This window comes from Babylonia areolata, chromosome 3 (assembly GCF_041734735.1).
Source record: "Babylonia areolata isolate BAREFJ2019XMU chromosome 3, ASM4173473v1, whole genome shotgun sequence".
Lineage (NCBI taxonomy): Eukaryota > Metazoa > Mollusca > Gastropoda > Neogastropoda > Buccinidae > Babylonia > Babylonia areolata.
Genome location: NC_134878.1, coordinates 30,415,058 through 30,440,107, shown reverse-complemented (window position 1 = coordinate 30,440,107; position 25,050 = coordinate 30,415,058). Strand labels below are relative to the sequence as shown.

At 40.5% G+C, this 25,050-nt stretch overlaps 1 protein-coding gene across 1 annotated transcript in view; it reads right to left on the bottom strand.

Annotated features, from left to right (window-relative positions):
* Nucleotides 1–3,923: 3,923 nt before the first annotated feature.
* Nucleotides 3,924–25,050, bottom strand: part of LOC143280281 (uncharacterized) — an 89,570-nt gene continuing 68,443 nt past the window's right edge. Inside the window, exons 29-46 of the mRNA XM_076584911.1 lie at nucleotides 23,985–24,118; nucleotides 23,444–23,582; nucleotides 22,770–22,992; nucleotides 18,292–18,361; nucleotides 15,871–15,926; nucleotides 15,248–15,366; nucleotides 15,007–15,063; nucleotides 14,358–14,467; nucleotides 13,425–13,595; nucleotides 12,539–12,674; nucleotides 10,961–11,047; nucleotides 10,414–10,501; nucleotides 9,666–9,787; nucleotides 8,960–9,155; nucleotides 7,910–8,021; nucleotides 7,103–7,193; nucleotides 6,341–6,395; nucleotides 3,924–5,719 (exon numbers count right to left, since the gene is read on the bottom strand). Coding sequence (XP_076441026.1) covers nucleotides 5,574–5,719; nucleotides 6,341–6,395; nucleotides 7,103–7,193; nucleotides 7,910–8,021; nucleotides 8,960–9,155; nucleotides 9,666–9,787; nucleotides 10,414–10,501; nucleotides 10,961–11,047; nucleotides 12,539–12,674; nucleotides 13,425–13,595; nucleotides 14,358–14,467; nucleotides 15,007–15,063; nucleotides 15,248–15,366; nucleotides 15,871–15,926; nucleotides 18,292–18,361; nucleotides 22,770–22,992; nucleotides 23,444–23,582; nucleotides 23,985–24,118 — 2,112 coding nt within the window. The 3' untranslated portion in view covers nucleotides 3,924–5,573. The remainder of the gene's footprint in view (nucleotides 5,720–6,340; nucleotides 6,396–7,102; nucleotides 7,194–7,909; nucleotides 8,022–8,959; nucleotides 9,156–9,665; nucleotides 9,788–10,413; nucleotides 10,502–10,960; nucleotides 11,048–12,538; nucleotides 12,675–13,424; nucleotides 13,596–14,357; nucleotides 14,468–15,006; nucleotides 15,064–15,247; nucleotides 15,367–15,870; nucleotides 15,927–18,291; nucleotides 18,362–22,769; nucleotides 22,993–23,443; nucleotides 23,583–23,984; nucleotides 24,119–25,050) is intronic.

Genomic DNA, 25,050 nt, shown 5'->3' with positions numbered 1-25,050 from the left:
ATAACGCCAGATGCACAAGTTCCACCATGGAGACATAATCATCGACACCATGCGAGCACCAACTTTTCAGAAGCCCCAGCACAACATCAGGCATTCCCACGATCAGCATCTTTCTCCGCACTACCATGCAGGGAGTACAAGCTCCCGGCGCCTGAGGCAATATCAGCCTCGTATCGGCGGAGAGCCTCCAACCCTATTTCTGACCCCCCCCCCCCCACTCTCCTCTTCCCCTCCCCCAGGCCCCCCACCCTCCGCTCCTTCCCCCTCCACGGCCACCACTACACCCCCCCCCCCCCCCCCGCCCCAACTCCCAACTTCCTTCCCACCCACACCAAAGTACGGCCTACCAACACTGTCTAGAGGCCTGAAATAGGGGTGGGTGGCCCCAGCACCCTTGTCCAGTCCCCTTGTATTTGTTAGGCACTGAGTACCCAAACAAACCCCACAACACAACAGCAAACCGGAACCTTTGTATGATGCCAGAATCTTCAACTTGATGAAGGCGGGCAGATACGAAAGAAGAAGAAGAAGTACATGGTTTGAGCTCTTTAACAATCAGTACTGTTGGCCACTGCAACTTGAGACAAAATTGGTGACAAGTCACTCAATATTTGGGTTGAAGGGGTGCACGTGTGGGCATAAGGCGGGAAAGGAACGTGGTAACATGGATGAGTGGTGGGGGTAGGGTGAGGGGGGGACCTGGAAAGTGTGGGGAAGTGTGTTGGCATGTGGGGAAAATACTAAATCAAGCGCACGCACGCACACACACACACACACACACACACACACAGATGGTCCTGATTGGAGGTAGAGGGGAGCAGTTACAAGCCGAAGACGAGAAAGGAAAAAAAGACAACTATGGGTTGGAAGGAAATGGAACTTTTAGGAGGTACACAGAAAAAGAGTCGGGGGAGGTGCATGTTACTTTTACTCTCACATTTTCATGAGCACGTAAATTGAAAGACAGGTACACAATAAATGCTGATATTTACTTTTCTTTTAGTGAGGGGACAGAGAGCAGGGATGGGGGAGGACAAGCATCAGAGTGGGAATGAATCAGCTACTGACGTTTGTGAGTTCTGGACGTGCGCAAATTCGTTCACTTTTCTCTCGCAATTGTTTTTGATTTTTCTTTTTAATGGGGTCCGGTTATTCTTTTTGCTTTTGTGTGTGTTTGCATTATCCCCTCCCCCGTCTGTTCTTTAATGATAATAATGGACATTTTTTATGCGCTCTACCTCCTTAGCAGGGCCCAGAGCGCTAACAATCAACATAAATATGGGGGAAAATGGTTATGAAGATGAGCATCACATGGTACTATAATTAAGACTTAAGAACAAGACATCCAATGTGTCAATGACAAAGCAGGCACACACACACATACACACACACACATGCCATACCACATCCAACACCTGGACATCCATGAAAACAGAATTCTACAAATGTTTTGAGGCCAGATTTGTACTGAGATTTTCTTCCAGCATGGAGGATTTGGTATGGAAGTTTATTAAAGTTGAAAGAACCAAGGAATGGAAAGGCACGCTTTCCTTGTAATTTTGTAATCAAATCTCTGACCAAATCTCTGTCGATGGAGTTTAGCCAGCTGATGTTTGTATTAATATGGATTTTCTTGAAGTCTTGAAGAGAAGGTGAGCTGTAGCATTCTGAATTCTATTGATCAAAAATTGGGGAGATCCTGCTTGAAGTAATTTAGGTGGGAAAGAATCAGGGAAGAGACAAGGGTTTTGGTTGCTTCATGAATGAGGACATACCAGGTATGTGCTTTGGCCGAGTTTTGTCACTTGTTTTATTGAGAGTTTGAATTTAAAGATGACACCTAAGTTTCTCACGGACTCAGAGAAATTAATATTGTATAAACCAATTAATCTTTAATATTTGTTTCATTTTTTGTGTTCACTGTTAAATGATTCTTTATAAAATCAAGGACAAAAAATTTTTAGAGGTAATTTATCTGGATGAGGTTGGTGTATATTGTTGATTCTATGCATTTTCTGCTGGGTTTAGAGGTGTGATTTTACCAGACCGTGGACACTTGGAGATGGTTCTGCCTGTGTATTTAGGTCGCTGCTTCAGTCAGGATGCTTCAGACCTTCATGAACTGTATAAAACTTGATTTGGACCAAAGCTGGCCATTCTGAAGATTGGCTGCAGGTGGAAGACTCTGCTGGTGGTATGTAAGCAACAATGTCTTGTCATCCATGGGTAATAGATATATTTTTCATTACTTGCTCATATAAAAAAAAAAAATCTAGCAGGTGGGGGATGGGGCATTGTTTGATTCAGAACTACTGTCAGCTGGACCAGGCACTTTTGAACAGCTTTCATCAAAATCATCAGGTTGATGGGCAGGCCTGGGGATGTCAGCCATGTTTTTTTTGTTTGTTTTTGTCCAAGTGGATATTGTCCTGATAATTTGGCCAAAGGTGAATCATTTGCATTGAAATGACACCTTATACATTTTTCAATCTGGCTCTTCTGAGACTCATTCCTGATTCACTTTGAGTGCAGTTCTCAGGTCCTGCTTCCTGTGGGCATGACTGGCACGCATGCTACAGACTTGCACCTCCGGAGTCCAGGGATCAAAAAGAGCACAAGCCATTATGGTGTCCTCTTTCCACACATCCAGCCTTTCATTTCAAGTGATGCCTGCCAGTCCAGGTTCCCCAGTCATTTGCCATTGCATGCAGCCCTCTCTATTGCATGTAGAGGATTTCTGTATTGTTAAATTTTTCAGTTTTCTTTTTAGTCCACTGTTTATTCTTAGCCTTTCACTGTTATGTAAGAATGAGACAACAGAATGTCAGCCTGCAATACAGAAAAGATGAAAGTACATACATGTATTCTTTCTGTCCTGATGATGACAAACATGCTTTCAAGCCAAAAGAGGCATTTACAAGTTTATCAAAAAAAAAGAAAAAAAAAAGGGAGTCTCCCGTCAGACCGACGGATGAGTAGGCAGGCAGGTTTATGTCCTCATATGGGAGAAGAGGCCAATTCTGGATGCGCAGCACTTCCCACAGGTGCTGCAAGGGAAAACGTCTCCAGAAGTTGAGCCCTGCTTCCTTCACTCACGCTTCTCCTTAATGGCCAGCGTTCTCTTGTTTTCAAACGTCTTTATGCCACAAGAGCACAGCATCCTCCAGTGAGAGTGGTCAAGTTTATACCATTTAATTAAATACTTAAGGACTGGCATTAAGCATTGATGCATGCATGTTGCACAGGCACAGAAGGATGGAGGAAAAAGGCCATATATGAGTGGCCCAGCTGCTAGTGTCTTGGGTACAAGTGTGTGGTGATTCTGGGCGAGTGTGGTACTGTGGGTACGAGGGAAAGATGGGGGTGTTAAACTGACCAGCAGAGCAATAATGCTACAATTTCCATCATGTAATGCTACAATTACCATCATTTTAATCAATGTTTTGGCTTAAAGTGCAATCAGGTCAGTGGGGGGAAGGTATTCCTATGCCAAAGTAAGTTTTGTTTTTTATTTTTTATTACAAGACCTTACCTGGCCACACATCGTAACAATCTCCCCAACCTTTTATGGTGAGGTCAAAGAAGTGAACTGTTTTCAGCAAGATCAAGAGAAAGCCCATTGCGCCATATTCTTGTGATGCTTCTGGTGGTCACGTCCAGTCTCATTTTCACTTTGGACTAGAATATCTAAAATAAAAGAGAAAGTGGAGAAGAAATCAATGCTAGTACCCTGTGACAGTTTGAAATTACCTCCCTGTCAGTTTTCACAGTTTTCCTGCTGTGTGTGCATGCTCAGATGCTTGCTTCTTTGCTTGGGATCAAACTGTGTAAACATGTTTCTTTGTCACTCTGCACGTTGTTGGATTGATGGCTGCTCCCAATACACATGATCAACATTCAAAACAGAACAATACACACACTGATTATAATTTCCAACATACAGTGTTTAATTGTCCAAGAATTACATCCATTCAAGTTTATCTCACCAACACTGAAAGACACCAATACATACAATGTTTGTTGTACAAGAACATCAATCATTCCAGCTCGTTTCTGGTGAAATAAAGACAGTCCTTTCAGTCACATTCACAAACATGCACAAGCCATTTTGCTAGCAATCCAGAGTTTTAGCTGGTTCTACGCCTTGGTGACTTTTCCTCCAACATGAATATAATGTTAATTTACTCCTATCACACATTTATATGAAGTATGCACTCACAGGCATTCACTCACATTATCACCCCTGAAATGAGAAATCAATTAAGTATGAGCTTTAAGTGTATCCATTAAGATGTTTAAGGCCTATAGTTCCCATGATTTGTAAATTAGTATGTTCTCAATTTTCATGAATATGAATAAAGAATACTGAAATTGTCAATCAAAAAACCAAACAAAAAGCCCAAACAGATTTACTCACATTCAAGTACAAACAACTGAAAGAATGATACAGAATGATGTTTGTTTCTTCATCAGCCTTCAACACTATCTTTGAGCCTTTAGTTTGTGAAAACCATGAATTGGAAGTGACACCAAAAGATAGATAAAAAAAACAAACATACTACAACCACTGCAGGAATGTTGTATGTGTGTTCAGTAAATCACAGTCTAGACAGTGTGTTGTCTAGAAAGTCAACCTGTATGATTTGGCGTTTATAATTCTGGTGTTTATTCACCATTCATTTTCATTCTATTCACCTTTAGACTGGAAGAAGTTTTGATTTCTGAACCTATGCCAGTGTTTTTAGTCCCCGTATCTTAAAAATGTCCTGACAGAGACCATTTTCATTAATCTTGTTTTTATTGTCATGGTACTGTGCCATCTGGATGTACATAAAAAAGGGGAAATTAAATTAGGCTCTGCATCTGAACCCCCCCCACCCCCAAAAAAAAACACCAAACAAACAAAAAAACAACTTGTTTCAGAAATTAAGTCAAGTTAAATCACATAAAAATTCTCATCTGAAATAATTAAGGAAATCAAATGAGCATAAATCCAAAACTGATATACATCTTTAAAATAAGGGGGATAGTCTTTTACCTACAAAAAAAGATGTGGAGGAATGAATACTTCATAAAAACTGCAGCAACATTTTACAGAACTTTTGCAACACAAAGAGCAATAGCAGCCAGAACTGCTGTTTGTAATCACTCCCACTGTTTCTACTGTGCGAGAACAAAGGGTAGATACCGGGTTTAAAAAAAAATCACAGCCATTTGAGCAAAATAAATCATCTGGCTCAATGCAATTAAAAGCAAAAAAAAAATGTTAAGTCTACAAAGCAAGAGACAATATCTCCAAAATTACTCAAAAACAGTCTATAGTGACCACAGCTATCATCACCCAACTTCCCCTTTGTTTTGTCATTAAGTATTACTATATTTTATATTTCCCTGTATCTCTGCAGTCCCTCTGCACAAAGAAAAAAAACACGCTTAACAAACAAAGTTGTTCATTTTATTAAATATAGAGCTGGCCCACCTATCACACTGTCAGCTACCCCATCCACACTGCTGTAGCAGGAGGGACCATGCACAGAACCCCCCACACCTCAAGTCCCCAGACAGCTCAGGCACTAGGAGTGGAACTTTTTGCTGCTGTCCTTCGCATGGTCCAACAGCAGCTGGCAGGGCTGGAACTCAGGGCCGTACAGAGCCTGGTACCGCTCCATGCGGGCCACCAGTGGCCCTGCTCCATGCAGGTCCAGGTACCGGAAGGGGCCTGGTGACAAAAAAAAAAAAAAAAAAATCAAATAGTAACACTGTGTATCATATATAACAGAAAATGAAATGATCTCCTGCAGAATCTGCTCCATTGGTTCCCACCTGCTGTCAGTTGATGCCACACTCTGACATGGAATTTCTAGGTGGTCAGAAGTACAGGAATACAGGTAACTAGGTTATTTCTTTTATACTGATCATTAGTCCAAGTAATTTTTTTTTTTTTTTTTTTTTAATACTAAAAAATGCAGCAATCACAAGCAGAATTCAATCTAATTTGTAACTCTGAGGATGACGTTGATTTTTTTTCTCTCTATTTCAGAGCATTAAAAAAACCCATTACTTCATCAACTGTTAATTCACACATATACACACACAATGCATTAATTTAACACTTAAAGATATTTTGTTGTTTTGTAGTTTCAGTGTGATAACACAACAATGGTACTGCTTTTCAAAATATTACACGGTCTGAGCTTTATAACAGACACCAATTCTGACACATTATGGATCAGCATGACCCTGTAAATATTAGACCAGGCTCATTCATGAACTGTCCGTAACATGCACACGTACTCTAAAACATCAGAGAACAAAGACAAGTAAACAAGGTTCAACTTACCGCCATAGAATGGAGGGAATCCCAGTCCAAAGACTGCTCCAATGTCACCGTCAGTCTGAAACATAGTCAGGACCACTGCTGGCTTCAGACAGACATGGACAAAACACCATTTCCTCCTTTCTCCTCCTATTCATATTCCCTTCTGTGACACCCATCCTCAATCTTGACCCCCTGATCCCCTTTTTTTTCCTTTTTTTACATCCTGGTGGTACTCTGATGCTGCTCATTCAGTAACAGACTTAAGTGAACAGTCTGACCAGTACAATTTCAAACTTTCATGTATAAGTCTGTCCAATCAAATATGATACTGAACAAGTATGTGATTTATCATGTCCTGCACCATTTCAATGAATGCAGATCATCACTTTATACCCTCTTCAATGGTGAGGATTTTTACTTTCCTGTAGAGTTTATTCCACTCTTAGTCCTTTCATATCACCTACGAAGATGAGTATGGGTGCCTTTCTCACAAGATGAAAGTCATGCATGGAAAAGCCCACTTTATACACTTTATGAACGTGGGAGCTGCAGTCCTTTCGTATCAACAATCACAAAACGTAACAATGGATAAAAGGACCACCTGCAAACATTCAAAACCACCCACGATGTTCATACTTTTGGCTGGCACAATGCTGTAATTCTGCTGTATATTTTTTTCGATTTAATGTGAAAACATCGGTCTCAGAAGAGCACGGTAATCTATTCCATAACTAGCAAAGAAAAGTGCAAAGAAAGTGCAAGTTTTAAGGGGAGAAAACTCACTGGGTTGGAGAGGATCCCGTCCTGCAGACAGTACACGGCCTCATTGACAAAACGGGAAAACAGACGGTACCACACTTCCTCATCAGTGAGTCTGAAAACACACCATGGTATATATGTAGATAACAATGTTTCATGGCGATGCTGATGTTCATTCCTATATCTATTTCATCAAATCTAGTTACACTGATTGAAAGTATCGGGTTCAGTAGGGTTAATGTCAACTGTCTAGTCCACATGCATACTAGCTCTCTTCTCTCCCCTTATTTCATGTGATCATGCTTTGCTTCATGTTTCAAAATAATAACTTTAAGATGACAACAACACACACACAAACACACACAAAGAAAACAAAAAACAAAAAAGGGGGAAAAAAGAGAGAACAAGCAAAGGGTGATAGGAAGTTGCTGAAAAGCATCTACATCTGAGTAACTGAATCTGTTTTCTCAACAACACAACTACATCTTTCTGCAAAGTATATATATTTTTTGATATTGTTGTCAGACTTCACAATTTGTTATCTTCAAAATAAAACCATGTAGTTTGAAGTTCCACTGACTGGAAATGTACCATGAGATGCCAACCCCAACAGAAAGACAACTCTATGCACAGTGAACTGAACATGACAAACAAATCCAAACAAAATGAAAATTCAGGAAAGCAAACTCACAAAAGTATGTATGACTCTGCAGTCTTTCTGTTCTTAGTCCAGGACTACAGATAGGTTCTTGCAGTAAATCTTTTTTTCCCAGCACATACAAAAACACTATCATGGGTGTACTTAAAAGACCAGTTCTCAAAATCACTCACTCTGTCTTGGATTCCAGGCGGAAGGTTTCCAACAACCTCAAGGCTTCCTCATTCTCTGATCTGTTCTTGGTGTTCTTTTCATAGACATAGAATCCCTTGCCTGCTTTTCTACCTACAAAGACAACCAGTTTCAAATCAGTATATATGACACTCATTGGAATGTGCATGCACACGTACACACACAGTCAGTTCCTAACATGCCAAAAAATTAAAAAGCCATAAAATGCTTGCTTGAAAAAAAAAAAAATGGTTATGGAAAAACATCCAACAGAAAAAACAACAACAACAAAACAACAACAACAAAAAAACAACAAAAAAACAAACAAAAAAAAACAGTGCTGATAATTTTCTTCTAAGCAGAATACTTTCACAGAGTCTAAAAATGGCTGTAAATACTACCAACAGGTACACAGCTATTGAAAAGAATTAAACCTTGCTTTTTACAGAGCTGTGAACTGAAACATGATAACAGGGTAATGTTGAGCACTTTGATAATTTTTGAAATTGTGAAGGTAGTTCTTATTCAGCAGCTGTAATAAGTGCTTTCAGTGTCGAACAAAGATAAAGGATTTGGTAAACCTCATTTTGTTTCCTTGAAATTCCCTTCCTTTAACTGTGTTTGTAAGTACTTTTACACAGGCTTTTTTTTTCAGACCAGCTTTTCTGTAACTGAAAGACATAGATTTTGCGGAGATAACATAAAACTATGTCAATGTATTTTCATCAGTATTTGACCTGTGCAGATTGATAATACAAGAGACAGGGTACAGTTATGTGATGTGGTCGGAGGTATGGATACATGTTTTTGCATTTTTCAACCTTTCTAAAATACTTGTAACAGCTGAGTGCACATGATAATTCTTGAGTTGTCATTTTCTGTTTGCTAATCAATTCTGTTTCTAATGTGTGTGATTTTCACAGCCAACATTCTGCAATTTCTTTTCAAAAGATAGATTAAACATGCGAATAAGGAGATAAATAAGCTATTACGAAATCTTCAGGAAGTTAAAACATTAAAACAGTGACAAAACAAAACATTCAAGTTCTTACCCAAGAAGGAGTTTCTGACCATCTCTTTGAGCAAGTTGATGTCACCCCCTCTGAACCTCTCTCCAAAAGCTTTACCCAGATCCTCTGCCACGTGAGCTGCCACGTCGATGCCCACTTCGTCAGCAAGGGTAGTCACTCCCACAGGAAGGCCACCCGCTTTGGTCAGTTTGTCAAGCTGCTTGGGTGACACTCCTTCCTGTAACCAATTGTCACTAGAATGTTGAGCTACAGCATCTTGAAAATCCACCTTTTATTTTTCTTATTACACTGAAATATCTTTTCTCTTGAAAAAAAAAAAAAAAAGCTAAAAAAAAAAGCTGTATGGTTAAAAATAAAGTCAACAAACAAATCATACTTTCTGTTTTCTTCCCTCAAGTAATGTGTCTTTTCATATCAGACAAAGCCTTTCATTGACTTGTTCCTGGCAATGTTTCAATAGCAGCACTTCTCAAACACACTACTCTTTGGATGTAAACAGTTCTGAGAAACAAGTCAGTCTTTTCATGTTCAATTGCAATGTAACTTTCATGAACAATCAAATTATTTTCAGCTGGAAAGATTAGTTTCTGATTAGTGGCCTACTTCAAAACTCTCCCTCTCTCCTCATGCAAGAGAAATCTGCTGGGCATACTTAGCACAAAAAGGGCTGGATTTCACTCAGTTACAAGACAAGTAAGAATTATCCACCCAGCAAGAATCAACCTACCTGGAGAACCCGGATGGCCTCAGCCAACAAGGGGGCCAGGATACGAGTGGTGTAGAACCCAGGTCCATCTCCAACACAGATGACAACTTTGCCCTGGCGAAGCCCCACATCCACTGCTGAGGCTGTGGACACAACACAAGGAGTGGGACTTGAATCAAAGTTTTGCAAGGTGATTCATATTAACCATTACAGTCAACCGCTGCAGCTGATATGTTCATATTGTGTCCTGTTTCCATTATCAAATATTACATACATGGCCATGCCATTAACTCATTCAGCAATGCTTGGGGTCCTTTGAAATGTTTTATGCACCTGCGCAGGCATCAAAATTCAGTTATCATGTTTCTACATACAAAAAGACTGCAAGCAAATGGAACCAACTTCTACAGTATTTCTGGCTGTGTCGATATGTATCAATCTGGAGGCAAAAACCAGTCAATGTCAAAATATCTTCTGCATCAATATGACCAAATATGAGAGACTAGCTGTGCAGCAAGTTTTGGAAGAAATATTTGTGGACTCCGTTAATGATTATGACCTAGATATCGACAAATCTGTACCACAATCATCAGAATAGTTCATTTGTTTAAGATGGTGGTGAAAATGGGTTGAACAGTGTTGAGATTAGAGTTCAAGTAAAGTATCACTTCCGATGAGCCAAAACCTGTCAGGCAAGGAAGGCTGCCGAGGCTGCAATTTTTAAGATTGAATGGGATAAACCACCCACCCACTGTGGCCCCTTACAGACCTGTGGTGTCCTTGGAGGTCTTTTTGGTGGTGATGATCTCCAACAGCTGCATTTTGTCCACAGGAGAGAAGTAGTGCATGCCTACCACCTGCATACACACACACACACAAACTAAATGTCCCTTCTCATGAGGCAAATCACAGGGTTTTATCCGAAATCCTGCTTAGCTATTATAGTTGTGTCAAATATGAGCTAGCAGCCTCCTGCACATGACTGGTCTCAGCCATGCCCCTCCCTTATAACCCCTCAGCTGTATATCATACATTCCTCTTTGTCTATGGTCAACCTCAAATACTGAAGATTGGGAAACATGACTGAAACTGACTCAAACTTCTACAAAAGTATTATGACATCTATTATTGTAATGGCATTCTCTTTACCAAAAAATGAACAAAACGGAAACAAAACCCAAGAAATTTCATAGAAAATGCACAAGATAAACAAACGCTATGTTTCTAAGGAGAAATAATTTTTTCTCTTCCAAATAACTTGCTGTCTTATACATGACAAACAGAAAACAAGGTGTGTCTTGAGAGAAGATTCTCACCTTTTCGGGTCGCTTGCTGGCCTCAGCAATCTGTGTGATGGGTAAGGCCGATGTGTTGGAGGCAAAGATGCAGTGCTCTGGGATTTGCTGAAATACAATTCCACAATTTATACAGCTACAGAGTCCACCCATACTCTCTCTTTTACATACACATGCATATACTCAAGCACACAAATGCACTCACTTGCATGCATATGCACTCACCTCTCACCTTCAAAATCACCTTTAAATTCAGTTACTGGTGATCACAATCCATATTGTAACAGTCAGTCTGTCTGATCAATACTGAAGGAGCTAGCCACAATTGTGGTCTGTCCTTTTTCTCAAATCTATTAAAAATGTCAATCTGGTTTTGAACATCATCTGATGAAAAGGTTTTGTTTAGTTTTTTGGTAAAAAGTGAAAGAACTCATTATCTGCCTGGTAACAAACATTTTTTTAATATAGATGAATGAGCACTCTCTCCACCTGAAATTAGCTCTCTTTCTCCTGAAGATGAAAAAACAACAAGAACAAAAAACCCCAACAACTATATAAATAAGTTTTACAAAGACACAACAGCAAGGTTTAGGTTTCATGTGAATCATCTGTCATTGACACATACAAATTTGAAATTACACATTGATGTGACAGCCAGTCAGTCACTCGACTTATTAATTTTTCATAGTAATTGTCATGCTGAAAAGGGCTTTTGTCGATTTCTGTTATTCCCCTGCAAAACAATCAAAATAAGTTTCAAAATCAGAAATAAAGTAGTCGTTATTGTTGTTGCTCTGCAGGTCGACATAAAGCAGACACACACTGTGATAAAAAATTTCAAACTTGACTGAGCTGGGAAATGAAATGAGAAGCGTTTACACAAAGGCAGTATCGCTTGCGAACTGTGGAAAGCAGTGGAATACAAAGTCAGTTAGCATTTTACTTTCCCGCCAGTCTCCTCGACAAAGGACGGGTTTGATATGTCAAGTGCATTTTGCTGTACTAATCATCATCCGCATCATGGAATATGCCACCATATGTTGAGAAAGATCAAATGAATGTTGAAACAGTTTCAGTCTCTTCCATTCTACAAGCATCTGGAGATTCTGAATCTGACAGATTTCTTCAGTGTTCATGGGCAACTTCTGTGTTTGTTTTGTTGATGTTATGCAAGAGCGTGACCCTTTCAAGTAATCTCAAGATCTGATCAAGATACACACAAGGACACTTTAATGTGCATGAACGTTTTTAGTTAGTCATCTTAGTAGCCACATTTTGTATTAGGCTCGAATCAGAAAAAAACTAGAAACAAAAACAAAGCTGACAAATGACAGCTGAAAGATATCTACTGTGTGACTGTCTCTTGCGTTAGCTGAACACCATTGTTTTAGGAAAACACTTTCCTCTGCTTTGTGGAAATCCAAATCTCCACAGCTGCAAAATGTCTACAAAATTTCCTTAAAAAGCACCATGCCAGGATAATGACCCATGGTGTCCGGCACTTAACCAAAACTCTGCAACAGCCTGTTTATTCACACCATTTGTACACACAAAAACAATCTAGATGTTGATGCAGTCAGAAAATGCCAAGTGACTCACTGCTTCCACTTCCTTGATGACCTTGTGCTTGATGTTGATGTCCTCAAACACAGCCTCTATCACCATGTCACAGTTCTTAAAGTGCTCGTAGCTGATGGTGGGGTCCAGGTTGGAAATGATGGCGTCACGCTGGAAGCTGCACCACACCACACAGTGTGCTGGTCAGCACTATTCTATATAAAGGATTGACATTTAAATACCACATTCCCGGGTAAACATAGATATGCTGTACAAATTACAGTCTTGATGTTCCTACAGAAACCTCCCGAAACAAACCATCAGTCTCACGTAACACAACAAAGAAACAAAAAAGCTCCATAGTGGCCACAACTAGATTGTTCAGTTAAAACAGTTATGTCTAACATCATAGAATATGCAGAGGTGTTCAGTTTAAACAAAATATGCAGTCTAACCACCTGTTCTCCAAAACATGAATGAACGAACACAGTGACTATGAAATGTCTGATCTTAGGAATCTGTCTGCATATTGATCAAGTCAGTAACGAAAGTTAACATAAGCTTGGGAAACTACTCACTGGTAATTAAGCTTGCAAACAACAAAACCCAATTCACATTCTCCTTATTTCAAACCCATCCACATTAATCAAATTTTGGTTCAGAATCCTCTTTTGTTTTGGCCTGCATCATTTCTTTTGCTGTCATTTTGTTTTCATCATATTCACATTCTTAAAATTTCCTACTTCCTTAACATTCCCATTAATGATTCAAGACAAAGGGGTCTTTTCAGTCTGTGGTAAATATGATGCAAAGACAATCTGACTGCAAACTTCTGACTGGCAAGATCCCCTTACCTGGTGATCCTCCAGCTTCCCTTACCTAATGATCCCCCTTCTTCCTTTACGTAGTGATCCCCCTTTCCCCTTACCTGGTGATCTTCTTGCGCTTGACCTGTGAATCCAGTCCTTTCTGCACCTGGTCCTGTCCCCGGGCCAAACCCTCAATGCTCATGTCTTTCAACAGCACCTGCATACCTTTGTCGATGCTCACCTGGGCAACACCTGCTCCCATCAGGCCTGCCCCCAGCACACCAAGGGTCCTGCAACACAGCCACAGTGCTGTCAGCTAATCCTTGAGAAACTGGCATATTCATTCTAGATTCATGCAGCCTGTACAGCACTCCATAGGAATGACTGGTCATAAAATTGAACAAAGCTTCAGGAAAATGCGTGTGTTCATTTTTGATGCAAGGAAAATTCAGCACCTTCACAGAAATCTGTATCCTCCATCAGAGAAGACACTTTCTCTCTGCATTCAATTCCTGCTTTTACCCACTGAACTTATTACAGCTGTCACAAAACCCCCGTTGTCAAAGATTGTGAGACTGAGCACATAAATATGTTTTTGTTGTCATTGTTTTGACCATCCGTATTTGCATCAGTCCATATATAATCATCTGTATCCAATACCCATGTCTGCATGGATGCATGAGAGAGCAAGAGAGAGAGAGAGAGAGAGAATTTATATCCATGCATGCTATGTGAGTAAGCATTTAAGTCTTTGCCATGAAAAAGATAATAAAAGGAAATTTTCTATCTAAAATTACGTTTAAATAACATACTTACCATGACCCAACTAGTGCAGACTCCAGCAGGGGTCTGACATTCCTGTCCTGTGCAAACTACTATCCGCCTATGCGGAGAAAATGAAACTACGGCCGATAACCTCTCGGAAGTAGGTAACCTCCCCTTTGTCCCGCTGGCTAGCGCCCTCTTTTCACGGCAATATGCCAAATAATTTATTCACTATTTCATAGGAACATACTTGCAATTTCCACCTACAATTTATTCCCCTCACTTACTGCACTGGTCTCTTAGGCTTTCCAAATGAATTCTTCTTGCAGGCAGTCTGTCCATGGTACAATCCAATCAAGGCTTTGGACTGAGTGGTCATTCCCAGATCACCAAATCCCTGACAGAACATGACAAGTGAACATCTCTTTAGAACCGATATAAGTAACAAAGAAATGTTAGTTGCTTGGTTCTCATATTTCTTTCTTTTTTCCCCCTAATAAACTAATACCAAAAGTCTGTTACAAGTTGAAGATGGCTATTAATTAAGTGAAGTTACTCTCAGTGCATCCATCCCAAATTAAGTGCGGTAACTCTCAGTGCATCCATCCCAGTTTTTAGCTTTTGTCAGCTTCTTGATACAACAGAAAAGCCTGAGGATGGGTGGAATCTGTCAAGGCTTTGGGCTTACAGACCATGAATCTGATCACCTTATTGGATGGCCTGCACACATTTGTTCCTTCATTCACTGAAAACCCCAACAGTAAATGTTCTGGTAATAAATAAAGCAAACACTGTTGACACAGTATGTGTAGATTTCAGCATATAATAACTGACATTCAGACAATGTTCTTTGCTGAGGATGCAATGAAACATCAGCATCAACCCTCTTTACCTAACACAAACATTTAAAATGTACACACACATATATATACATACATCAGATTCCGCTTTGTATCCAGTGGTCTTTCCCTTATCCACCCCAGTACGCACAACCTGGAACACAGACAAATACACATTCAAATAAAATAATAATAATAACAAAATATAACGTGCATAATATAATTAACAATAATCTCACAAGATGTCATAAAACACTGGTTATACTTGGTTGTCACTAGTATAACTATGACACTCCAACACCAGAACTGGTCAAACACCAACAAGGAAGTGAACCAACCTCCAGAATCTTGAGGGGGGCTGGGTAGAGACCACCTGTCATCTTCATCACTTGACCTTTGGCCTTGTTGAACACAAAGTTTTTTCCCATGTCATTTGACAGCACCAGGTCCATCACCTCTACAAACACACAGATCAAGTTCCACCATGAGGATCACAGACAATACCAGTCTCCATTCATTTGTCTGATGATAAAGGAGCAAACATCCAAGCACACTAATCACTATGGACAAGATCACCCCACCAACAAAACAGTCACAGAATGAAAATACCAATTTCAAAAGCTCTCATTAAAAATGTTACAGATAAAGGACTTTTTTCAAACCCTTCCAGTACAACAACTCTTCAAGAGCGTCAAATAAAATAAACAATAAGCAAAGTAGTGTCACAGTCAGCAATACATACCTCTAACATTTTTGTCTTAAAGCTGTCTAATTCACAACCTATAATGAAAAGAAAAAAAAAAAAGAAAGATGAGAAGGGGGAGAAAGACACCAATCCAGTTGATCTATTAAAGTAGTGATAAACTTTACAGAATATTTTGTTCAAATTGGTAACAAAACCAATACTTATTCAATTCTTTAATACCCAGAATGGATTAAAAATGTCCTTGTGTGTACTTACTGTCTTGTAAACCCTTCTTTTTTTGAGTTTTCTTCAATGTACCATCAGCAAGACCTCTGCAAAATACATAAAATAAACCAGACTTAAAAAAAACAACAACAAACAAACAAAAAAAAAACCCAATAATAATACATACAAAAGTAATTAATGATATTAGCATAGCACATTTGGTATTCATTCAAAGTTGTACAATTTACTAAGCATGTATCAACAGAATATACGCTGTGCAAACAACATGTGATGCAGCACGCCGAAAACTCAGCTAAAGTCAGAATCTATCATTTACGTACTTTATGAAAGTTAAAAATCACAGATTTACATACAAAGCAGAATTAATCTATTAAAGTTTTTGTTCTATAATTTTTTCACAGTTTGTGTGCCCAAAAAGAACATGGAGAAATCTGCTCATGAAAAAAACACCAACAGTAATGTGAAAGGCACTGAATCAAAAAAGCATACTAGCAGCAGGAGAGTGAGGGGGTGGGGGCTGCAAATGCTACTGGTGTGATGGAAAGGAGACACCTCACTAGGGAGTCTGGGGAGTCTTTTTTATGTGGTGCATAAACACACAAAAGAAAGAACAGTGTTTCCTATAAGCCTAAAATCTGGCATAAGTCAAGAATGGCAAGTGGAGGAGTGAAGCCATACCATGAGAGAGCCGAGTCAACGACAGGTGACAGTGACTGTCCAAATGAGAGAAAGGCTGCATTTGTGTTTAAAAAACAAAAAATTCATGTCCATAATGCTGATGAACCTCTTGAACTTCAGCTTTAAATCCCAGATCAAAAGAGAATTTACTAACTGCAGTCATGAAGTATAATGTGTCATCATCTGCTGACGTGATTTCAGAAAAGCCTGAACATTGCGACTTAAGTGACCAATGTGTGTAGCAGTACCAACAGCCCCGTGAGCTTGACAAAGATGGAGATTGCGCTCTGTGTGAGGAAGTGAGTGAGTGAGAGAGATATCGTGTCTGTCGGTCTGTGTGTGCACACGCAAGTGTGTATGTCTGTGTACATGTGCACCCACATGTATGTGTATGCTTGTCTGCATCCCCTACGTATACATGTGTGTATGAGCATCTGTGTGTGTGTTTGTGTATGTAAGCGATGGTAAATTGTGTATGTGTGTATGTGTGTCTCTATGTTTGTGCATGTGAGCAATGGTGTGTGTGTGTTTGCGCACATTTTCCCTTTCAAACTTAGATTAAGTGTGAACGGTATGGTGTGTATACACTTACACCTACACACACCAGGCAAATTTGTACACTTCTGAAAACAGGAGAAAATCTTGTGTTGCTGGCGCTTTTAATTCAAAACGCATCTGTGATAAGAATATCCAGATTAGATAAAAACGAAATGTTTCAACTTTCATTCTCAGATCAAAGTGTAAAGTTTGGAAAAAGAGTTTGTTGAATCAAAAACACAGAACAGATGAGAAACTGGCCTTTCATTATCAGGACAGATGAAGTCACTGTGGTGGTATATATGTTTCCCAAATTTGTTGTCAGACACATTGTCAATAGAATCGCAACAGCTGTGGTTGGCAACAGCACATCTAAGAATGTTGCTCTCTCTCAAGTACAGGAGACTGAAAAACAGTGCTGAACAGCATGCTGCTGTTTAAAAATAGAACTGCTTTTCGGGGTTGACACGTGGCTAATACATTCACTTGCACTGATCTATTTTCAGATCAGCGGCGGCACACATGTCTTCTTCTGAATTATTGTGAGTCACACACAAACTGCAGAATACAACACTATCAAAACAATATTGCAGAAAGAAAGATCTTTCAATACAATGATCAACCTAGCATTTAATTGCAACAATAGCTAAATTTGAAGAATCAATGTGACCAGGCTAAACACACAATTCAGTGAGGGTAGTGAGTAAACAGCGAGTGATAAACATACTATATTCATACTGTAACATGATTCAGAAGGTTCTGGGCGAGACTACCAATGCTTGTTCAATGCTTATTTCCATATTACTTCACAGACTGGAATTTCCCAGTCTTTGTCCCTTTCAGCTTGCAATTGAAATACAGCAAAAGAGTGCAATATTTATTAAAAGGTTTTGACAGGCATGCACTTGAAAACATTAAGAATACTACAGTTTCAGGTCGGTTTTATGCTTAAATACTTATTAACAAAGGTAAGACTCCAAAGATTTTGATCTTTATAAAAATCTTGTTTCCACAATTTTGACCCTAATGACATGTTTTTGTGCATGTTTTAGCCGCGTTTTTGCGTGCTGCATCACATATTACAAGGTCATTCATAGAAACGTACAATTTACAAAGCAGTGTATCAACTGAATATCCACTATGCAAACTATATGGTCAGTCACAGAAACATTGTGAGATTTACCAAGCCATGCATACAACAACTAAATACTATAAAATCAATGTCAGTTAACCAACCTGGCAGTGTCCACAGCTACTTCCTCCAGATACTTCATGGTATTCTGTTCTGAACTTGCCAAACCTGGCCCTGTGCAGATACATTTTAGTTTTATTCTTTTAACATTCTGAAAAGCATTCAACTGGCTGAAGTACACACTACTTGATCAGCTCAATCGAAGTAAGGAGGAAGGTGGCAAAATGGTTAAGACGTTCAGTTGCCAATATAGAGAGACCATGAGGGTGTGGGCTTGAATCTTGCTCTCGCCGTTTCTTTCACATTTGACTGGAAAATCAAACTGAGCGTCTAGTCATTCAGATGAGACAATAAACCGAGGACCTGTGTGCAGCATGGTACTTGACGCACAGAAAAAGAACCCATGGCAACGAGAGGGTTGTCCTCTGGCAAAATTATGAAGAAGAAATCCACTCTAATAGGTACACAAATATATAAGCATGCACTCAAGGCATGACAAAGCGCGTTGGGTTATGCTGCTGGTCAAGCATCTGCCTAGCAGATGTGGTGTAGCGTATGTGGATTTGTCTGAATGCAGTGACGTGTCCTTGAGAAATTGAAGCTGAATCGAAGAAAGATACAAGGAAAAATAGTCAGGGGGGGGGTCTATTGCTACCAACAGGAACATGTCCACAAACTAACTCTTTTAAAATCAAATAATGCAGGTTATAACCCAGCTGACTGCAAATGAGCCAATTCTGAAGAAGAGAATACAAAATAATGTTAAAAGGTCAGTTGTGATACAACATTAGAGAGACCAATTATCCACGTCTCAGTCCATGTAAAATCATCATCAAGTTAGAAATACAGAAAATGGTATAAAAAGACAAAACCATCCTCAGAAATAAAACACAACTGACACAGTGGACATACCCATAGGCAGAACATGTCCACACACACACACTCTTCATGAGTGAACAACAGACACAGTAGACAAACCCAGCGGCACAACACGTCCACACACATCTCTTCATCAGTGAACACCAGACACAGCAGACAAACTCAGAGGCACAACACGTCCACACACATCTCTTCATCAGTGAACACCAGACACAGCAGACAAACCCAGAGGCACAACACGTCCACACACACATCTCTTCATCAGTGAACACCAGACACAGCAGACAAACTCAGAGGCACAACACGTCCACACACATCTCTTCATCAGTGAACACCAGACACAGCAGACAAACCCAGAGGCACAACACGTCCACACACACATCTCTTCATCAGTGAACACCAGATACAGCAGACAAACCCAGAGGCACAACACGTCCACACACACATCTCTTCATCAGTGAACACCAGACACAGCAGACATACCCAGAGGCACAACACGTCCAACCACATGCTCTCTCCATCAGTGAAAAACAGACACCAGGCATGAGATTTGGAAATTGTGTCTGAAAGGTGGGGGCCTGGGAGCTGAAGGATCTTCTCAATTTCAAACCATAAAATCTGCACTTGAGGGCCACCAATGCCTCTGGGGTATTCCAACCCATAGAAGCAAACATTAATCCAATCTTCCTACACTAAAGTGTTTCTGCTTTCAAACCTGTAAAAGTCAGCCTTGGGGACATGATTTTCAAAATCTCGTCTCATGTGTGTGTGTGTGTGTGTGTTTTAAATGCAACTCTGTGTGTATGTGAGTATGTGAGAAAGTGAGAGAAAGAGACAAAGAGATTGAGAACGGGGGGGGGACATGGCAGGAAAGAGTTCATATGTGTGCATGTATCATTTGTATCATTGTATGTGCACTGCTTCAAATACAATTGTGTGTGTTAAACTCTTTGTGTGCGTGAGTGAGTGAGTGTGTGTATGTGTGTGTGTGAGGCTAGGGAATTGTCCAGGAGAGTTTCCTCTGAAAATGGCCAAAGTCCAGGGTAGCATAGCCCCATGGCTGAAAATGAAATTAGTGATTTTTAAAAGGTTTGGGTGCCCTCTCTTTGTGTGTGTGTGTGTGTGTGGTGTTTTCAAGGAAAATGTTCTTAGCACTGTACCATTTTTACTGACCATCTGGTCTCTTCAGCTGTGGTCTCTAGTATAGTATTCCACTGACAGGCATGGTGTTGGTCGAGGAAAGAATGGGGGAAGGGGAATGATTGGAGGGAGAAGGGGTATGTGACTGGTTATATCACTTTCAGCAGTCATTCTCAGCTAGAGCTAGTGGTCAGTATCTTGGCTCAATGCCAAAGTTGTCATAGTCATTGACAGTGGTTTTATCACACACCCCCACACACACCCTTCCCTCATCACTGATGGGAGAGACTCAAGAGAGAGGGGAGGGAACCTCAGCCAACACCCTTCCGTCATCACTGATGGGAGAGACTCAAGAGAGAGGGGAGGGAACCTCAGCCAATCATGAAAATGAAGTCTGCAGGAGTAGGGGAGAGGGGGCGGTTGGAGAGTGACTTTTTCCCCCCTCTGAAATCAATTGCTCTTCCCCTGAAAACAGTGGATCCCCTGAGAGTTCCCAAGCCTGGACTCTGTGTGTGTGTGTGTGTGTGTGTGTGTGTGTGTGTGTGTGTTCAACTAAACCTATGTGTGAGGCAGAAAGACAGAGAGAGAGAGAGAAAGCGAGCGTGAGTGCGTGCGCACATGCGTGTATGTGTGGTTTCAATTCAACTGTGTGTAAACAAGAGAGAGAGGGAGGCAGACAAAGAGAAAAAGAGGGGAGAAGGTGGGAGGAAAGACTGCAAGTTGTATTTGTACATGTATTTGTATTTCTTTTTATCACAACAGATTTCTCTGTGTGAAATTCGGGCTGCTCTCCCCAGGGAGAGCGCGTCACTACACTACAGCGCCACCCATTTTTTTTTTGTATTTTTTCCTGCATGCAGTTTTATTTGTTTTTCCTATCGATGTGGATCTTTCTCCAGAATTTTGCCAGGAACAACCCTTTTGTTGCCGTGGGTTCTTTTACGTGCGCAAAGTGCATGCTGAACACGGAACCTAGGTTTATCGTCTCATCCGAATGGCTAGCGTCCAGACCACCACTCAAGGTCTAGTGGATGGGGAGAAAATATCGGCGGCTGAACCGTGATTCGAACCAGCGCGCTCAGATTCTCTCGCTTCCTAGGCGGACACGTTACCTCTAGGCCATCACTCCACTTCACTTTGTATGCATTGCTTTCAAATACAATAGATCTGTGTGTGTGTATGTGTGTGTGTGTGTGTTCTCAATACAACTTTGTGTGTATATGCGAGAAAGAGAGAGAGAGAGAAAGACACAAAGAGGGAGAGAGGGACAGACAGACAGACAGAGAGAGAGGGGGGAAGGTGAGAGGAAAAAGTGCAAGTTTGTATGTGTGCATGTGTGTGCATTGCTTTAAATACAAATTCAATTCTGTGTGTGTGTGTGTTTTCAATCAAACTGTGTGTGTGTATGTGTGTGTGTGTGTGTGAGAGAGAGAGAGAGAGAGAGAGAGAGAGAGAGAGGGAGAACTTTTGCTGAATGAACAGAGGGTCAAACAGATGTACCCACAGCCTTAGGGGCTTGACAGGGATGGAAACTGTGCACACCAGCGTTTACATTTACGTGTATATGTGCGTGCGCGCATGTTTGTGTGTGTGTGCACGCACGCGTATTCACATGTCTGTACATGTGTGTGTGATCGCCCACATGTGTGTGCATGTGCACACGTGCATGCTTTTCACAGTGGTATCAATGCACGCCATGTAAGAATCGCCTTTTGTTATCGGCATTCTCACAACTTCGATCGACCATTGGGAAACTTTCTGACTTCAATTTTGGTGCTCTGACTAGTCTCTGAGAGACTCAAGGGGTCAACAAACGACGCTTTTGAAAGAGCATTCTGTTTTCATTTTTGACAGATCATTGGCAAGTGATATAAAACGGCCCATCGGCTTTTCTTTTTTTTTACCCAGAAAACGGGACGCTTTTGATGTAAATCTGTAAACAGATTTCCATGCCTAGATGGAAGAGTTGCACCCATACAATCTGACACATTGGCCTTGCCCGCAGCGTCGATTTTGTGATTGGCGTTGCCTACCTGAAAAGTTACTTTTTTGTTCTTCACTTCAGTTTTCACGGTCTCATCTTGCTAGGCCTAGTTCCACTTAGTTTTCACTCCTTTATTGATCTCTGCTGCAAAAATCTTATTATCCTTTGTGAGTTTTCTCATTTTGTCGATGACTGAAGATCGACGAAATCAGCTATCTTTGCAAGTCATGAAGCCCGCAAGCGAAAGTTCTGAAATAGTGACCAAATACGGATAAGCTGAATGATAGCAGAGAAGCAACGGAACACTTATTCACAACTGGTTCGCTCATCCAAATATGGGGCATTTTGCCAAACGCTGTGGGTCTGTCTTGTCGATCGGTCGGACAACGTTCATGCAACCTTCGTCAGTCAGGATCCCCCCCACCCTCCCCTCCCCTAACAACAGGCATACCCAGAGGCAGAACACGTCCACACACACACACACTCTTAATCAGTGAACAATGGACACAGCGGACATACCCAGAGGCTGAACCAGCTGATCCACCAGCCCCATCTTCTTGGCCTTGTCAGCCTTGATGGTCTTGCCAGTCAGCATCATGTCCAAGGCGGTGGGCAGCGGAACCATCTTGGGCAGTCGCTGTGTGCCCCCAGCACCAGGCAGCAGACCCAGCATCACCTCGGGCAGCCCAAACCCCGTCTTCTTGTCCGCCACTGCAATGCGGTAGTGACAGGCCAGGGCCAGCTGCAACCACAGAGCAAGGCAAGTGTTAAATTCTAGGTGTCATTTGTGAAGGTGTAAACAGACTTTTGAAACAAAACAAAAAAAATCATCATTATGAAATGCCTGAATAGTTATCTACAATCAAAATAATTGGGGAAAAAAGCCCAGATTCAGAATCTGTATTCATTTTCCTTCACAAAAACATTTATTTTGCTTCTGTATGACCTATAGTTTTTGTACTAGAATCTTTAAAAATGATATTGTCTTTGAATCCTTAAATTTCCTGGCAAGTGGGAGCACTTTTTTCTTACAAAATTCTCTGGCATTGTACCGATTAAAACTAGTGAACAAGTGAAGAATATTTTCCTAAGTGATGTTAGACTTTTCTCCAAACGAGGTTTTCTTCAAATGACACTTTAACAATGACTTATAATACAAGAATCAGGTCTTCTAGTTCTCCAATAATCCTCACCTCAAATCCGCCACCCAGACAAGATCCTGCGATGGCAGCCACCACTGGTTTAGGGCTTTGCTCCAATTTGTTGAATGCATCTTGACCATTCTGGGACAGCTCCACTACCTCCTCTTTGGTTGTGCAAGCCTCAATCATTCTGTGTATCATAGACAGGGATATGGGGTATGTCACAGTATCTGATAAAATAAGTAGCACACTCACTTCCCATTCATCCTCTATGCCAAGTACTTTATGCCATGCAGTGAAGCTGAAAACCTAGAAACTACTCTTTGGTTGGATGACAATTTTAATCTATTCACAACTTATATAGAAAAAGACTGTTGAGCAGGAAATATGCACCTCTATATGGATATCTTAAAGGCTGTTACTGAAATATGTGGAGTTGAAGTTTGCAGCAGCTATATTGATAATTGCTAGAAATGCAAGCCCAGACACTCCACCTACAGACATTCAATGAAACACACACACACACACACACACTAAATGGTCATGTACACACACAAACATGTATGTAAACAAAAAACAAGATTTCACTCACTTGATGTCTGCACCAGCTATGAAACTTCCTGGTTTGGCTGAAGTGAGAACAATGGCCTTGTAGGCAGGATTTGTCTGGGCTTCTCTCAACACATCCAAGAACTCTGCTTGCATTGCCTTGGATAGGGTGTTCACCTTGCAACAGGACAATGTTCATTCCAATTTGGCATAAAGACAGGCAAGTAACTAATAAGCCAGCTGAGTTTTTTCTTTCTTGTTGTTCAACATTATTATCATCCTACTTAACATCAACCTACCCATACCGTAAGTATGACACTGACACACAAGAAAGTCCAGAAATGCAATGCAAATATGTATATATAAACAAAGGCAACGATAAGCTCTTGAGTTAGAGAAGAAAGTCCAAGTTCTGTATGTTAAACACATGATAATAATAATAATAATAATTACTGCAGATTTAACTCAAAGTTTACGGTCTTAATCCAGAGCAAATAAATGAAAATGAATATTCACTACAACATCATAGCCTCGATCACAGACACTGCCATTTCAAGTCAAATGTTTCAATTCATCAAAGTCTGTCTTCTTGAATTCAAATATAAAACTGATGCCGCCAGATGGGATTGTAGGTTTGAACTCAGGCATATTATTGCATAATCTGTCTAGATCGATCTGTCTGTCTGTTTGTGTCTGTCTGTCTTTTTTTCTTTTCTTTTTTTTTAACAAAGGTTGGTCCTTCTCAAAACTGGTTGTGATTCTAGGTCAAATGATAAGACTGAGACCTCAAAGTAGAGCTAAAAAAACAATGCTGCCACTGTTGTTTTCCAAATCCAGTGGGAAAACTTACCCTCTTCTACAAGCTCATGTATTCCCCCTCACACTTCACATGTTTTTTGTCACAAACTGAAAGAAGAGATGAATTAAATGATTTCCATAAGCAATTAAAGCCATATCAAACAGCTGCAGTAGCCGAATGGTTGTAGTGCTGTATTTTTGCCAGTGTCTGTCTTGGATCCCTGGTTTCTGCCAGGGTGGATGAAAGAGATGGGTTTTTTTCCTGATCTCCCAGGTCAACAGAATTTGCAGATACCTGTTAGTGCCTGAGC